Source organism: Pelophylax lessonae (assembly GCF_965119305.1).
Source record: "Pelophylax lessonae genome assembly, chromosome: 1".
In the NCBI taxonomy this organism is placed as follows: Eukaryota; Metazoa; Chordata; class Amphibia; order Anura; family Ranidae; genus Pelophylax; species Pelophylax lessonae.
In genome coordinates this window covers 522,960,101-522,978,264 of record NC_138768.1, presented here as the reverse complement: position 1 = coordinate 522,978,264, position 18,164 = coordinate 522,960,101, and the positions used below count along the sequence as shown (strand labels likewise).

Below are 18,164 nucleotides of genomic sequence, written 5' to 3'. Positions count from 1 at the left end.
TTAAAAAAAAAAAAAAAACTGGCTCCTAACTTTTTTAGCTGGCTCCTAGATTTCAGGAAAATTTGTCAAGCCCTGCATTAATGTATAATAAAGTGCTGCAGTAGTGGACTCGCTCACTGCAAAATAAAAATTTGAGTTCACTACTTCAGTGCAGTCAGCGCAAAACTGCTGGGAAAAAAACTAGGCAACAACAACAGCCACACAATAAAATACACATACACACTGCACAACTGCTATAAAGAGCAAGGCAACAGCTACACGTCACAGTGGATTGGACTGGAGTCAGTGGAGGAGGACTATCTGCACTGCAGTATGGCACTCACTGCAACTACTGCAGTGTGCAGTCAGTGCAATACTGCAATAGTTTCATTACTATTGGGTAATGGCCCTCTGCAGGAGCAGGCTAGGTAGTGAAACTTCATTAAAAAGCTTTAACTAGACACGCCTTAGTGGCTGTCCCTCTCAACATTACCCTCAGACACTTGGAGCTTACTAATCCGTTTCTTTCTGCCTAGCGTAGGAGTAGGACAAGGATACCCTGCTGGGACTGGGAGCTTTTATTTTTTCTTTGAAAAAAGTTTTTTATTTTCTCACTCACTAACGCTAGCTAGTCAGGGGGATCTTCCTGGAGAATTACAAGCAACAGCTGGGCTTCGCACTGGATGATCCAGATCCCTATGGTACCCAAGCCTGGCCTAAGAGCATGCGCAGGTTGTGGTCCGCCCAGGCCTAGCCATGACTTTGCCCCGACGGATGGGGACGAGCCTCCCGAGGAATTTCTTCACACCACACACCTTCATTGCTTTGGGACATCCCAATAGTGATGAAACTTGGAAGATGCTGCGTCTGTCAGAGGACGTAAGACAGAATAGAATTTTTGTAAGCACTTACCATAAAATTATTTTCTGAGTCCTCTGACAGACACAGCCCCGCCCTTTATTTTGGGGTTGTCTTCCTATACTGCTTGCTGCGAAACTGATTAGTAAGCTCTAAGTGTCTGAGGGTAATGTCGAGAGGGACAGCCCCTAAGGTGTGTCTAGTTAAAGCTTTTTAATGAAGTTTTACTACCTAGCCTGCTCCTGCAGCGGGCGCTATTACCCAATAGTGATGCAGCTTGGAAGAGGCTGCGTCTGTCAGAGGACTCAGAGAAAATAATTTTACAGTAAGTTCTTACAATCTATTTTTTCTTTTACCATTTAATTTTAAAATTAGTGTAATTTCTGAGCGATAACATACACTGCCCAAAAATTTGTTGGATCTAGAAATTTTCCCGTTGCAGCCGAAAACTGACATGGATTTGACCACTCTAATGATTAGAAAATCAAACTAGTTTTCCTAAAACTAAAATCTATACGTTTATGGCCAGCATTGGAGAACCTAGATAACAAAACTGGTTTAATGGAGTTACAAATCCTTTGGGAGATGCAATTAATATCATTCATATACATTTCAGTTGTGTGTTTATCTACGTTCTTGAATTTAAAATGTAACTGTTACATTGGAACTGGGAATTTTTAGTTGGTGGCTTACCAAGAGCACCACTTTTAGGGCCAGTGTTGACAGTTTGCTTGCAAAAGCCGATGTAGGCCAAATGAAAGTCAACTGCAACAGTAATAAATTCTGAACGATGTCAAAAGCATGCTGCATTTACCTATGTATACCCATACCATTCATAATTCGAAGTGGAATCTTTGTAGGCTATATGTACTGGTAATTTGCTGTGATGTGGGTCCAGGCGAATGTGATGAACGGTTGCAACAAAAAAGTGCCGTGTTTTTCCCTTTTTATAATTTCCTATGGTCATCAGCACCATCCAGTGGCTGTGATGTAATATTCATAAAAATTACTGCATTATGATTTCTATATGGCACTTCTGATCATAGGAGACCATTTTGGACAAAATGGGGACTTTTCGTTGCAGTTGTGCAAATTTTTGTCACATTTGTACAGGTGTTTTTTTTTTTTTTTTTTTTTTTTTTTTTTTTTTTTTTTATATAAATAAACCGTTTGATGTTTGTGTATTTCACATCTGTGCAGTAACCTAAAATGAAACTTCTGCCTCAGTGCAGGAGTTTCCTGTAATCTTCATATCCGGTCACTGCTTCGCTGTTTGTGCAGGGTGACTGGTCTTGTATTCGCCCCCTCGTAGTTTTCTGTTTTCAGAAACCATTGGGTGGGAACTGGATTGAACTAGCATTTTTGTTGTAGTTTTCTGGTTCTGTTCCTACACGTCTGTTGTGGCACAGTTTGCACAAGTTTAAGCCTACTTAATTTTGTCAGTTTTACTATAAATAGTCTGCTCGCAATCTGATTATGCGCTCTGATCTTAGTCTAAAAAGTAAACTCTTTTGCTTGCTCCTTATTACCCTTGCTCATTTTTTTGTTCTTTTAACACATCAACTTCAGGGGCCACATTTTTCACTTGCAGCCTAATTTATTGCCCCCCGCTTTCACGTGCCATTCTAATGAATAATTTGTTGTTCATTTTATCTGTCAGTGGTAGTAATGTTATGGCTGATGGGCGTGTGTGATCTACATTCACCGGCCACTTTTTATTAGGTATACCTTGCTAGTACCGAGTTGGATCCCCTTTTGCCTTCAGAACTGCCTTAATTCTTTGTGGCATAGATACATCAAGCTGCTGGAAACATTCCTCAGAGATTTTGGTCCATATTGACATGATAGCATCACGCAGTTGTTGCAGATTTGTCGGCTGCACATCCTCATATCTCCTGTTCCATGCCAAAGTTGCTCTATTGGATTGATATCTGGTGACTGTGGAGGCCATTGAGGTACAGTGACCTCATTGTCATGTTCAAGAAACCAGTTTTGAGATTATTTGAGATTCGTGACATGGTGCATTATCCTGCTGGAAGGAGCCATCAGAAGATGGGTACAGTGTAGTCATAAAGGAATGGACATGGTCAGCAACAATACTCGGGTAGGCCGTGTCATTTAAACGATGCTCAGTTGGTATGAAGGGGCCCAAAGCTTGCCAAGAAAATATCCCCAAATCATTACACCACCACCAGCCTAAACTGGATACAAGGCAGGATGGATCTTTGCTTTCATGTTTACCCCAAATTCTGACCATACCATCTGAATGTCGCAGCTTAAATCGACACTCCTCAGACCAGGCAATGTTTTTCCAATCCAATATTCTATTGTCCAATTTTGGTGAGCCTGTGCGAAGTGTAGCCTCAGTTTCCTGTTCTTAACTGACAGGAGTGGCACCCAGTGTGGTCTTTTGCTGCTGTAGCCCATCTACTTCCAAGGTCCGATTTTGTTGTGCATTCAGAGATGGTATTCTGCATATCTTGGTTGTAACAAGTGGTTATTTGAGTTACTGTTGCCTTTCTTCTCGATTCAGGCTGCCTATTCACCTGACATCAACAAGGCATTTTCATCCACACAACTGCCCCTCGCTGGATAGTTTCTCTTTTTTTTTTTTTGGGCCATTCTCTGTAAACCCCGGAGATGGTTGTGTGTGTGTGAAAATCTCAGTAAATCAGACCAGCTTGTCTGGCACCAACAACCATGCTATGTTCAAAGTCCCTTAAATCCCTTTTCTTTCCCATTCTGATGCTTGGTTTGAACTTCAGCAAGTTGTCTTCACTGCGTTAAATGCATTAAGTTGCTGCCATGTGATTGGCTGATAAGCAATTGAGTAGGTGTACCTAAAGAAGTGGCGTATGTTCTCAGCAATTTAAGTTGGTGTCGTCTGGGTGTATAAGTTAATGCGACTTGTGAACACAAATTTACGTTGAGCGTTTTTTTAATTTTTTTCTGTCAGGGTTACTATCCTTAATATTTTTGGTTAGATAAGACTTGATTGGCCTTGTAGGTGCAGCACAATGTGAATGCCTGTTTGGTTTGTTTTCTTTGCTATGTTTGTCCTGCAAGGTGCATAAAAACACTCTGGTCTCTCATTGCTCAAAGGCATAGCTACCTGGCCATTTATTGATTTAAGGGTATAATTTATCTTTTACAGCCATCACTATGTGTTTCACAGACTGGTTCCTGAAAGCTTTAGTCATCCAAGTTCCCATTGTGTTTTAAACCGAATGGACTTTTTTTTTTTTTTTTTTTCCTCTCTCCCTCCTCATGTGCCTTGCATACAACCTTGGCCTCATTACTATAATTGTATTGTTAATGATATGCAGGACTCTGACACTCCCTCTGTAATTGCCACACCCAATCATTTTCATGGTCACCTGTTAAAGGACAATATATGAACTACCTAATGCTGACCTTGCACAGGTAAATAATTGCCAGCCTGTCTTTTGTAAATTAAACCCCCCCCCCCTTTTTTTTTTTTTTTTTTATCAGGGTGCCAATAAAAATTAAAACTAGCCATACACTAATTGATCGATGTGTAGATTCTCCTCCTAAATTGTTAAAAATTGACATCTGTTGAAGGAATATGTTGAAGATTTTCCATTGACCAGAACACACTGATCAGCGGCTGCAGCTAAGCTGTCAGGACTAACATGCTATGCATTTCGGAAGCCCCTGATGCAGCCTGCCCTCTTCTCCCTTGACAAGTCATTTGGATGATTTTTATGGAATGTAAAGCCAGCCATAAAGGGAGCGATTTCTCTTTCCTGCAGCCATGGGTGACAGGAAAGAAAACTTCTCTCTAATCCAGTGGGTGTTGATGAGGGCATCCCTAATGCGGAGACATTGTGTTTGCACACCTACCCTACCGGGAGAACACAGTGATTACTGCTAGTAGCTATAACAGCTGTTTGCAATATTTGAAGGTAAAATCGACAGGCTTGGGTTGTAACCAAGTTTTATTGACTGATCAACTTGGAAACATTCAGTCTGCCCACTACATGGTTTGAATCTCAGCCAGTTCAGTGGGGATTTGAACGGTCTATTGCTGGCTTAACATTGTCTGTCATTCATGCGCTGCTCCCCCAATTTACAACTGTTACAATTGGTGAAATAGGGCAAGAGCTTTCTAAAGGAGCCATCCGCTTTCAGGTAATGGGATGTGCTTTATTACAAGTGACTCCAGCAGTAAGTAAAAAACAAAAAGTCACTTCAGCCTTCCCCTTAGTTTTGCACAGTTGCACAGGTTCCTCGCCTTAGAAAAAATGCATTCTCTGATTTCCCTGCACACTGAGCTTCTTTTTGTTGTTGCTAGAACAAAAAGGGGGTGGGGGGGGCAGCACCTCCCTAGTACCAGAAAAACCGTAAATGAACATCATGCAGTCAGTTCCAGGGGGTTTAGTCTCGGATATCATACAAGAAGAGAAAGGAGAGGGAAGGGAACACATACCAGGAAGGAAGGGAACACATAGGGTGGGAGGACGACTGAGGGGCAATGCAGAGAGGTAGCTAAAGAAGTAAATCCATCGTAAGTGGCTCAAACACATGAGTAACATCAGATATTAACAGTACATTTGCGGTGCAGTAACCAAGCACCCCATTTTCTGTGAAAGCAGTATACAGTTAATTGCATGCTAGAATGAGTTCTAGTTCGCATTGTTGGTTCAAGGTAAGAATGGTATCACTCAGCGAGGGGCATTCTGTTGATTTCCAGAGCCTCATCAGGGGCTTTTTGTTATTGAAAAAACAGAACTTTACAAACCTGTTTTACTTACCAGCTCTGTGCAATGGTTTTGCACAGAGCAGCCCCAATCCTCCTTTTTTTTTTTTTTTTTTTTTTTTTTTTTGTCCCTCACCAGCGGTCCTGGCCTTTTTTGAGTGCACCAAAACTGCAAGCCTCTTGCTATGGGGCACTCGAGCTGGCTTGCTCCCAAGCTCACTCCTATGAATGGGCATGCCAGAGAAGGCAAAAAACAAGCAGATTCATTTTACTTTATTGTGAGCACTAAAATGTTTTTGTCCGATTTTTATTCAGGTTGAGGGCTGTCTTAGTGTAAAAAGCACTGTTTACATTGAAACTTTTTTGCTTTGTTTTTCATTTTTATAGTTCCTCCCTATTTTACGTGTTTTTAAAATTGAATGAATCAAATTTGTGATAAATATGTATGCATCGGTTGCCTTTGTTTTTGGGGTACATAATCTCCCAAGGTGGAGTATTTTATGCTGCCATATACTGTGACTTTGTGCATTTGTTTTCTTTTCTTTTACAGGTAAATGCTTTTATTTTTTTTGTTATTATGCAGCTGCTTCTATTTAGCTTTCCTGGCAAATTAAGTTGTTTATCCAGTTTACCCACTGTGAAAAAATAACACGCATGCAACTGTGTAGTTGAGTAGGCTATGTAGACATGCGATTTTTGAAATACGTGCCCTCCTCACCGCTTGGGGTTTGGCCTATAATGTAATTGTCCATCTTTAGGACCAAATGTTGTGCTTCGATTTGTTGACGGGTCACTCCTCCCTGCCCTGGGAGCTGGGGTTGCCCTCCTGTCCTAATTCAGTTGCTTTATTGTACTGTAATTAGGAGTCACATGTACTGTTAATTCTCTTTGGGCTGCACCCCAGACTAAGTCTTCATAATCGCAATACAAAAGTGCCTTCCTTCATTATGCAAAAAAGGAAAAAAATTGAATAATCAGAACACCTTTAGGCTACATGGGTGAGGATAGTTTGCAGTGTTCAGAGAAGGCTTAATGCTGTGGCTGCAAAACAAACTGGCTGATTACCTGTGGCCTGAACTAGGGTCAGTCTGAGGCTCTGTTTCCATGTAATTGCTCAGATGAGAGGTTTACATGCCAACGGTGGCAGCACTTTCCATTGATTTGTGCATAATTCAAATCTGTCAGCTGCTTCTAGTCAGTGTGTGCAGGCAGCATTCATACCATTTGCAAGAATATGCTTATTTTCATTGGCAGCCATCCGGTGCGATCGTGTGAATGTTGCCTAGGACCGGCCAGCAGGAACAAGACTAATTTCGATCCATTTATGGGCTGGCTGGTTGTACTAAAGTTGGTCCATCTATCCACTTTATAAACAGCCTGTTTTTTTTTTCTGTGTGATCACTGCTGGCGGTGGCGGCTATAGTTGCCAGCAGTGATCATTGTATTCTGATGGCAGGGAAACCTTACGCTGTCAACATACAATAGCAAAGTGGGAGGGATTCCCCATCAACAGTCAGTGCAATTTTTTTCTTCAACATGTGGTTAAAAGAGAAAATTGTATAATGTATGGCTTGCTTAATTCTTTCAAGTTAAGTGTAAAAATAAACAAGTTGGGGCACCAGCAGCTCTTAAGCTGCCCATACATGGATTGAAATTGGGCTGGTTTATCAGGGACCAGCTGAATTTTGAGGCATACTGTGGTTGAACAGAAGTTGATCCACAAATTGACTGCACAATCGTTCCATTGGAAAAACTTTCACTCGATCAGCGCTGCAGGCTGTAGATTAGAAAGACAGTGGGGTGGATCCCCCCCCCCCCCCCGCAGCATGTGGCTGGGAGAGAATTTGGTCTTCTTTTTTTTTTTTTTTTTTTTTTTATTTATTTGTCTAACCAGCGGGTTGAATGAAAGAAAGCTGACTAATGAATAGGCTACCTTAGGAGTATAATAGTTTAGAGCGACTTCATACTACCTTGCTGCTCTTTTTCTAAATCTAGCCTGCGAGTTAGCTGTGCTTTCCCATGCTATGAGGACCTACATCTTTGTGCTTTCTGAAACTGCAGGATTAACAATTGACCAGCTATTAAGAGTTTTTTTTATTTTGCGCTTGTGATTTTTGTTCCAAAGACAGCTGCTTATTACAAGAATAGGATGTTCATATGGGGCATTTCCTATGTGGTTCTCCTGTTATCTCACCGTGTCCTTGTGGGATTTGAATTTTGTTATTGCTGCACGTCAAAACGCCTTTTGGACTTGATGGTCCACCCTTTCCTGTCAAGGCGCACACTCTACTATATCGGAGTGCTTCTTTGGCTTTTGGGCATTAAGAATCTGTTTCCCAGATTTGCAAGGCATTCACCTGTTCTGTTCATTATGTAAAGTTTACCAGTTGCATGTTCAGGCTTCTTCTAATGCCACTTTTGGGCATACGGACCTTTAAGGCAATTCTGATCTGCAGGCGGTTCCTATTTTTAGTAGAGGTGCACAGAATGGAAATTTTGGTGCCCAAAGCTGGATGCACTTGGCCAAAAGCTAAAAAATGACAGTAAAAAAAAATTTATATATTGGTGTGTGTGTGTGTGTGTATATTATAATTATTATTGTGTGTGTGCGTGTCTCATAGAATTACAATATCATCAAAAAGTTAATTTACATAGTAGTTGAGGTTGAATAAAGACAATAGTCCATCCAGTTCAACCGGTGTAGGGGTGTGGACGTATTCATTTCCCATACCCCCCAAATGTTTTGTTCTTGGAGATGTATGTCCAAGAGTCTTTTAAAAGTAGCCATACTCCCCGCAGTTACTACCATTTGTGGTAGAGAATTCCACAGTCTAGTAGCCCTTACTGTAAAGAACCCACTGCGTAGCCTGAGGTTAAAACGCTTCTCCTCTAATTGCATTGTATGGCCTCGTGTCCTCAATCATTCTTTGCGACTGAATAGTTTTTTTTTCTATGTTGATATCACCATTGAGATATTTGTAAATCGCGATCATGTCCCCTCTCAGGCATCTCTTTTCCAGGGAGAATAAATCAAGTGCTTGTAAGTGCTCTTCATAATTTAGGTTCTCCAATCCCCTAATCAGTTTAGTTGCCCTTCGCTGGACTCTCTCAAGCTCCAACACATCCCTTCTGAGGACTGGCGACCAGAACTGGACAGGATACTCCAGATGTGGTCGGACCAGAGTTTTTATAAAAGTGGTAGGATTATAGTTTTATCTCTGGAAAACATCCCCTTATGCATGCCAATATTCTGCCGACTTTGGCAGCTTGACATTGCATGCTATTGCTAAGTCTTCAGTAATTAAATTAAAAAAGTGAAACCACATCTTTCTATAGATGCGTTGCACACAGATTTATTGGATTCAAGCATGGGCTTACAGCTAGTGAAAACCCAAAATTCAGTATCTCAGAAAACTAAAATATTATAAGATCAATAAACCCCATAGAGAATCTGGGGGGGGAGGGGGGGTTGGTATTGTCAAGAGGAAGATGAGACACCAGACCCAACAATGCAGACGAGCTGGAGCCCGCTATTTGGGATTCCAAAACACTTCAGCAGTGTCACAGGCTGATCACCTTCATGCCACTCCGAATTGATGCAGTAATTCATGCAGAAGGAGCCCCGACCAAGTATTGTGCATAATATTACTGTACATGGACATATTTTTCAGCAAGCCAACGTTTCTGTATTAAATCTCCTTTTTTTTTTTTTTTTTTTTTGGGCATGGCCCTCATCTAATTTTCTGAGATACTGAATTTTGGGGTTTACCTAGCTGTAAGCCATAATCTTCAAAAAGAATAGAAGAAAACATTTGAAATGTATCACTGTGTGTAACGCATCTATATGAATTGAGTTTAACTTTTTGAATTTACTGAAATTAACTTTTTGATATTCCAAAATTTTATGAGGTGTTTGTGTGTGTGTGTGTGTGTGTGTATTGTATTCGGCTTTTTAATTATTACCATTCATTTGACTATGAATATTATTGGCACCTTTTAGCCCTAGAAAAATGTATCCCTTTTAATTTCTATGTGTCTTCACACTGGTCCATTGCCCTTTTGTGGTGTTAAAAATTCTGCTTGCTGCATTTTTGGTCATAAAAAACAAACGCACCTCCCTATTGAAATGCACTGAAACTGCAGCAAGAATGCATCAATAACGCACCCATGTTACATTTTCATGTTTTAACACCATTTTTTGGCCGATATGTTTCCGTGCATCTCTAATTTTTAGAGTTGGGCCTGTTAGCATCTTGTTTGCTGTGTGCTCACCTGTCTTCTAAAGTACTTTTTGGATGTCCCGAAGGTCACTGAATACTGTGTCCCTCAGTAAATGAAAAACTGACCTTTTTGTGTACTTTCCAGTATTCAAATCTTCCTGTAGGAAGCAGTATAAACCAAATATGTCTGCATCCTGTGGCCCTCAATGAACCCTGAGAAATGGTTTTCACATTAATTACAATTTTTTTTTTTCGTTCCTCATTCCGCCATCTCTAACATTGTTTAACCTCTTTCATAATTGTCATTCTGTGTTTCCTGTGTGGAAAGGGATCTTTTTATTGACTTTTTTTTTTTTTTTTCTTCTCTAGATTAACAGGGATGCCAAAAGAAAAATATGACCCACCTGATCCTCGTAGAATTTACACAATTATGTCAGCAGAAGAGGTGGCCAACGGTAAAAAGTCTCACTGGGATGAATTGGAGATCTCTGGTAAATTAGCTTTCTTAATTTCAGGACAGTAAGACTTGTGCAGTTTTGTGGTAGTTCAAATGTCTGATTTTAATTTTGCATGTTTTTTAATAGCAAGAGCTTTCTTTTTGTGCTCTTCTCACTGATGGGCATGTTTTTTTATAGACCGATTTTTACCTTTTAGGGTCGGTTCACACTCTTGCGAGTGCGGCGATCGCATGTAATATAGGAGCGCACTGCTCCTTCATTACATGCGATCGGATGTGCGGATGCGAATTCAGCCATACATTTTGTATGGCTGAAATTCGCACTGCACCCGCAAAAAAGACGCACAGGACCCTTTTTTCCAGCTGCATCAGGATCGGATCGCACAGTGGTTCACACTTGTGCGATCTGATCCGATCCTGTGCGAACTGTCAGATCGCACTGCGATATGCGATCAAACTGGGGGTGTGGTTAACATTTAATTGACACCCCCTGCGTATCGCATATGGCAGTGTGAACTGCCAGATGTGCGTTTGCGATGCGGGAACAGGCTGCGAATTTGCAGCCTTCCCGCGTCGCATAAGTGTGAACCGGGACTTTCTGACAGTGGGAAATGGCTCTTCCTGTACTATTCACTTTGGTAATAACCTGGTAAATATCTTTTTTAAACATGCCAAACAAAGATAGTAAACCTTGCATCTTACAATAATAATGCAGCCATTAAACTACTGTTAATTGTACTGAATCTTTTGTATTATGCTTTTTACAGTATTTTAAGGGATTGTCATTTTATATATGGTAAGAAAAAAAAGTAAAAAAAAAACATACAAAATAAACCCTATTAAACACACCGTGTGTGAAAAATTAGATGCAATGTAATATATAATCAACCCTTGATTGTAAACTAATAAAGTGAGTCCATATTCCCATATGACTATATGGGAGGAAATGCAATTCAAAAAATACGAAAATGTAAAAAAAACACATAAGCAAAGTGTGCAGTAAAAGTTTGTGAAGAATGCTCTTATTCCAAAACGTCCATGTGACTTTCATGCAAGGTGGCTGTGTTTCACACACTGGGAAGGGCAAAACCCTGCCCTTCAGCAACGACGCTTCTGGGTCAGTGGAACTCATGTGGAAGTGAGGTGGAACTCACGCCACTGTGTCCACAGTGTTAGTTACTAGCCTTCAGGAGCTCCAGCATTTATTATCTCAACATGCGATTTTACTTCTGATCTATTGTAAGTGCAAATCCTTTCTTAAGTGCAAATCCTTTCTTTATATTGAATAAAAAGTTGGAACATATTACACTAATGGACTCTTCTGACTTCCATTTCGCCCATTGGGAGAAATCCAAGGAGCCCTATCCACCATACTTGCTAGAACCCTATGCAATACTGCCCAGGGGTCCACATTGTCTGGTAAGTGAATTCACTTTGGGGAGTCGTGAAACACAGCCACCTTGCACGAAAGTCACATGGACGTTTTGGAATAAGAGCACTCTTCAAGAACTTTCACTGGACACTTGTTTGTGTGTTTCAAATTTGTGTTTTTTTGAATATTTTTTTGATTATTTGATTTGCATTTCCTCCCATATAGTCATATGGGAATATGGACTCACTTTATTCGTTTACAATCATGGGTTGATGTATATTACATCCCATCAAATTTTTTTCACACACGGTGTGTTTAATAGGTACTGTATATGTGATAGCACTTGTTATATTTGGTGTTTGGTGTGTTGCACTGTTTTATTTTTGAGTCACTGAGTGATGAACAGCAGCAGCAGTCTTTTGAAGTGTGATATATTTATTTGGAGCAAGGAGGACATTCTAGTGATTTGCTTTATTATACAAAATAAACCGGTTTCCCTCCACTCACTTTTACCAGCCTGAAACACCAGCATCATCCAATAAGATCATGCTTTTGTCTATAGATATTCTGTCCCCTGATTGGCTACTAGGAGGGGACAGGCTCCCATTCCAGAGAAAGACCCGGCAGGAAATCTTTTCAGATTACACTGAAGGTTTTAGGGGAAAAAAAACAATCACCATTAGAAATTAAACAGGCTGTAAAAATACTGTAGCTGCTGACTTTTAAAATTGGGACACTTGCCTGTCCACGAATCCAGCGGTGTCTTCACCCCAGCTGATATTTTTTTTAATCGGCTGTTTGGGCCATCTCCACTGAGGGAAAGCCTTGAGGAGGGGGGCCCAAGTTCCTGCTCACTGCGCTGTGGAGAGATCGGCCGGAAGTGGGAGCGGGTACCTGTCAAAACCAGGTATCCGCTCCCCCCAAAAGGTGACGAATATGGCAGCGGAGGGAAAGGAGGCAAATAAGCGGAGCTTCTCCTCATATTAAGAATGGAGTGTCTCCTGATGGCTCACCCAGCACTCCTTCACTACTAATACTTTTTCCCTAGTCTTTGGAGAATGAGGGTTTTGTGTTTTCAAGAACTCTATGCAAACCTTTTTTCTCATTCGTTTGACAGACACCGCTCCAGAATCTTCTTGACCGTTGGGATTATGCTGCCCCCTACAGGAGTAGGACACTAGGCAGGAAAAAGCTTTACCACACACATGGGACAGTTCCAGGGGGTATACTCACACTTCCTGCTATAGGCATTGTTTTTTTTTTTTTTTTTTCCCCTGTTCCTAGGAGAACTACTCAACTGCTAGACTGGGCTACAGATTGGATATTCTAGATACTTCATGATCTCCCCATTCTGGCCAGCGAGCATGACCCGACCTCAGCTCCACGCTAGGTCAGCTGTGACATAGCCGCACAGGACTGGGGCTGGTTGGCGGGTTAAACGTCGCAGCATACCTCTGGCCTGCAGAACCCCCATTCCGATGGTGAGGTGGTCTGTCTGGAGTAGTGCCCACCCGGTTTCCATGGTGTGGTAAGAAGTTTCCCCCCTTCCACTGGTTGCCATTTGGGGTGGATGTGGGCCCCTGCCAGGGACAGTGGAACCCCGGTCCTTTTCAGTGACTCAAATTTAGGCGTTCCTCCAAAGAAGTGTGGAACAGCGCCTGGCCTTGAGTACTATAAAGGGCCAGGTTTCGACCTTGGCAATTTTCTTTCAATGTCCTTTGGCTACGCATTCCTTGGTTCGCACCTTTGTTCAGGGGATACACTACTTTGCTCCGCCTGTGGGGTCTCGGTTGTCTCTGTGGGAACTCCAATTTGGTACTGTCGGTTCTTCAGAAACCGCATTTCAAAAATATTTGTGCGATTTCCCCTGCTTCCATTGTCCCAGAAGGTGGCCTACTTGGTGGCGATTACTTCTGCACGCAGGGTGTCAGAGCTGGCAGCTTTGTCTTGTTGTTTTCCTTATTTGGTGGTTCACAGAGCTAAAGTGGTGCTTTGCCCTTGTCAGTGGTTCCTTCCTAAGGTTGGCTCTGGGTTCCATCTGAATGAAGACAGTGTTTCCTTCCCTGTGTCCTAAACTTAAGCATCCTAAGGAGATTGCCTTGCATTCTCTGGATGTGGTTCGTGCGATCAGGGTATACCTGGTGGCAACCGAGTAGTTTAGGAAATCCGACCCACTTTTTGTTCTTGCAGACAGAACTCGCAAGGGGTATGGCGGCGTCTGCGGCGACCATTTCCAGATGGATCAGACCGACAGTAGTGCAGGCATATTCAATCAAGGGTTAGGTTCCTCCTTTCCCTGTTATTGCGCATTCTATGCGGATGCTTAGTGCCTGCTGGGCATTCTGTCATCGGGCGTCAGTGATGAAGGTTTGCAAGGCAGCCACCTGGTCGTCTGTGCACACGTTCACAAAATTTTACAAAGTAGATATGTTGGCATCTGCGGATGCTGCTTTTTTGCCGCAAAGGTTTGCAGACTGCTGTTTGAGAGGGCTTGGTATTGTTTTCAGGTGAACTCCAGTTGTTCCTGGTTGGCTAGGTTTAGGCTTTGGGAACTTTTTCTGCTGTTTTTCCCACCTCTCATGTTTGACACTGCTTTGGGACGTTCCAATGGTCAAGAAGATTCTTGAGCTGTGTCCGTCAATGAACGAAAGAGAAAATTTTGTCTTACCGTAAAAACTTTCTCTCATGTTCATTGACAGACAAAGCACCCACCCCTCTATTGAGTTGGGTTATTTTTCTTCTGACGCTGCTTGCAACAAAGCTGAATGCCTATAGCAGGAAGTGGGAGTATATCTCCTGGGACTGCCCCATAGGCCTGGTAAAGCTTTTTCTTGGCCTTGTCCTACTCCTCTAGGGGGCAGCATAATCACTGTGGTCAAGAAGATTATGGAGCTGTGTCCATCAATGAACATCAGAGAAAAGGTTTTACTGTAAGACAAAAATCCAACCCCCCCCATTTTGGATGGAGTACGGGAGGGTTATAACCCATGTCAGATTTTTGTTTTCACCATTTATGTCCCATTGCAGAGATTTCCCTTAATTTTTCTACCCCATAGCCAAACAGGAAGTGAGAGGCAATCCCTCCAAATTAAGGGAATTCCTTGGGGACCCCCAAGTCACCAGAACTAGTGCCCCCATTGGAAAATTTCTCGTCCTAAGAATTGTATGGGGGGCAACCCAAAATTTAATAATTTTTTTTTTTTTTACTTTAAATGATGATGGCAAACAAGACAAATGGAGATGTAAAATCTCCCTAACTGCACAGGCAGCAATAAAAACTGGCCAGTGTTCTATTCCCTCTCGCCTCCATCGAAAACTATGAAAAAAGTTTTGCCTTTTTGTTCTACTTTATTTTTTTCTCAGGAGCTGCAGGGCTGCGGGCATGGTACAGGAGATTCTCCTGTACCATGCCTGCAGCACTGCATCTCCAGTACTGTGCCCGCAGCCCTGCACCATGCCCGCAGCCCCTGTTTTGGGTATCGTGGTGGTCCAGTAGCTGCGGCATTTCTCACCCTAGGCTTATACTCAAGTCAATACGTTTTCCCAGTTTTTTTTTTTGTGGTAAAATTGGGTGCCTCGGCTTATATTCGAGTATATACGGTTTATGGTCCCACATTTTTGGAATAGTAATAAGCATAGGTTTTTCTACAATGTAAAATAAATTTAGAGTTGCACTCCAGCTTCCTGTCCTTTTTTAAAATAGGTTGTTTGGACCTTACTGGTCAGAATGAACTATTACTGTCGCAAACAAATGTGCCTGCTGTGAGCGCTGCATAATGTGTATCATCAGCTACTTGCAGTATACAGCGTCGTGTACTGGCAACAGGAAAGGGACTTTGAGCTAAAGACGCACCAAAATCTAAGCTGCCGAAACAGATCAGCAAAATGCCCTTTTCACCCGATAAGAGAAGAAAGGGCCGATAATGGTGCTGAAAACGCATATGATTTTGCGGCGATTTCACCACGATTTTGTGCAGATTTTTGCCATGATTTTACTGTGCTTGCGGGTTGCGTTTTTTATTTTTTTTTCTTTATAGGACATGTGACTCAAAAACCGCATCAAAAAACATAACATGGGTGTGTTGATACGTTCTTGCTGCGTTTTTTAATGCATTTCAACAGGGGAGGTGCGATTTTTGGTGCGTGGGGTTTTTTTTTTTTTTTTAAACTGACCAAAAGTGCAGCAAGCAGGATTTTTAACACTACACCGGAGTGCAACGGACCAGTGTGAAGACATACATAGAATTTTTTTAAAGGGATACATTTTTCTTGAGCGTTCTTGCGCTAAAAAAAACAATAGTGACCGGCCAATAAATTTTTTTTATATTCATTTAAATTGATATTACTTAAAAAGTCAAAGAATAATACAATTCTATATAAAAATATAAATCTTTTTTAAAAACTGTCGTTTTCGGCCACGTGCATCCTGCATTTTCAATTTGGGCACTAAAATTTCCGTTTGCTGCACTGTCATTTACAGATGCCTTGTGTTTCATCAATGAATAGAAGGTTTCCTCTGCTTGAGGTGGAGACTGTGACTTCAACCACCTGCTTCTCCGCATCAGCCTATCAGAGTAATCCTATTCATTCAGAAAATACCAAGATTGCTGTGAGTGGCTAAGCAGCTCTCTGCCTAATTTAGATTATTTTCTGGGAAAAGGATGGGAAGTTTGGTCCAAATGAACTATTCTTTAAAGTGACAGAAATCTGGAGTTCAGCATTAAGCTTTCCAGGGTGTGCTTAACTGCTTGTAGATGAGTACTGAAGGCTTTTCATTGAATTATATTGGTTTGCTGTCACCATGAGATACCTTTTTACTAACGATCGTTTACTTTTATAATGAACTGATTCTCTCTTCCTCCTTTAGGTCGGGTGCGGAGCTTAAGTACATCGCTCTGGTCATTGACCCACTTGACTGTGCTGCACCTCAGTGATAACAACCTCTCCCGTATCCCACCTGATATTGCCAAGCTCCATAATCTGGTTTATTTGGACCTTTCTTCCAATAAGCTCAGAAGTTTACCAGCAGAGCTAGGGAACGTAGTGTCTCTCAGGTGAATAGAGAAGGGTGGCACTGTGTGTTTTTATGTATGCAAAATATGTTCTTGTTCAGTGTAGAAATTATGTGGCAGACCTGAGCACTATATTCCTAAATAGATTCCCCCCCACAAATGAAAAACTGGTAAATGTTTAGTGGAGCCTACATCAATCCTGTAAGCCAACTATGTAAAATTTGGCTCTTGTTTCGAAGTTTAGCTCATTCTATTTTAAATAGGGCTTCTCTCTTCTTTTTTTTTTTTTTTTTTTTGTTTCCTACACTACTTTTTGAATGCTATGGTTGCACTAAAAATTATTAAAGAAGCACGAGTCTTCGAGAGTGCACAAGTATTCTGTTGCAACTGCGAGTATATAAACTCTAGCAATGATTTTTATCTTGTGTACATTTTGATTTAATTGCCACTGAAGGCATTTTGATTTTGGTATTTAGGTTTAAAAAAAATAAAATTGATCTCGCTAGACATAAAGAGCTGTCTTGTGCAGTGTTGTCTAAAATAGTCTTCTAAGCCCTGCGCAGTTCAAAAAGCTTTAAAAAAAAAAACAAATTAAACCTAATGATGCCACACCTCTGGACTGATAAGCCTTGTTTCTGCTAATTCTTTTGGAATGGTTGCCCAGCATTGAATATCCCTTACAGTTCTTTTTTTTAAATACCCTTTCCCTGTGTATGCCCTTTTTATTCCTTTTTTTCTTTTTTCTCCTTTTTAGATTTATTGCTATTTTAAAAATGTTTTTTCTTTTTCAGGGAATTGCTTTTAAATAACAATCTGTTACGGGTTTTACCTTTTGAACTGGGGCGACTGTTCAGGCTTCAGACCCTGGGGTTAAAAGGTGAGTTAATTGTGTGGCTCTTAGATTTGTGATCTGATACACTTGCAAAGTATATGCTTAATAGAAATTACATAGTTTCACATTACACTCCTCTGTTTTTCCCTCCCAAGTTTATGCAGTGCGCCACTGGGAACATTGCAGTGTAAGAATTGTAGTGTTTTCTGATACCCTAATGGGTCTGTGAGCTATGCGAGTGTTATAAATATGAAAAGGTTGGCAAGAACTACCTCACCAGGAAAGTAGCAATAGTTCTTTCACTGGGCAGTGGTCTGCATACCAACCCTATCCGAAGTATGCAAGGCAAGCCTTGCGGTTCTAGGGCATAGAATTGGATATGAGCTTGGGCCATACTGGATATTCTCAAGGCTGAATTCCATTAAATACACAAGGTAAATACATTTCAGGGAGCTCTTTTACTTGCTCTTAAGATTTGTATTTGTCAATCCAGTTCTTGGATTCCAAAGATCTGCCACACAATTTTTAGCCAGCCCAGAGGACTGCGGCAATTCGGTAACAATTATAGTTCTCATTTTTTCCCCCCTGCCTCAGACTGGACAATAAGAGGCATCCTATTTTAAAGGCTAATTTCTGTCATCTGTTCTCTCCTCCTATCAGCATGCTTGTTGCACATCAGCACAGCTGTCTCTTTGCTGCTTCTCTCTGCCCCAG

The 18,164-nt window shown here is 41.3% G+C and overlaps 1 protein-coding gene across 1 annotated transcript in view; it reads left to right on the top strand.

Annotated features, from left to right (window-relative positions):
• Positions 1-18,164, top strand: part of CNOT6L (CCR4-NOT transcription complex subunit 6 like) — a 153,415-nt gene that overhangs the window by 36,833 nt on the left and 98,418 nt on the right. The window contains exons 4-6 of the mRNA XM_082275492.1: positions 10,147-10,268; positions 16,474-16,660; positions 17,410-17,495. Of these exons, the coding sequence (XP_082131618.1) occupies positions 10,157-10,268; positions 16,474-16,660; positions 17,410-17,495 (385 nt within the window). The 5' untranslated portion in view covers positions 10,147-10,156. The remainder of the gene's footprint in view (positions 1-10,146; positions 10,269-16,473; positions 16,661-17,409; positions 17,496-18,164) is intronic.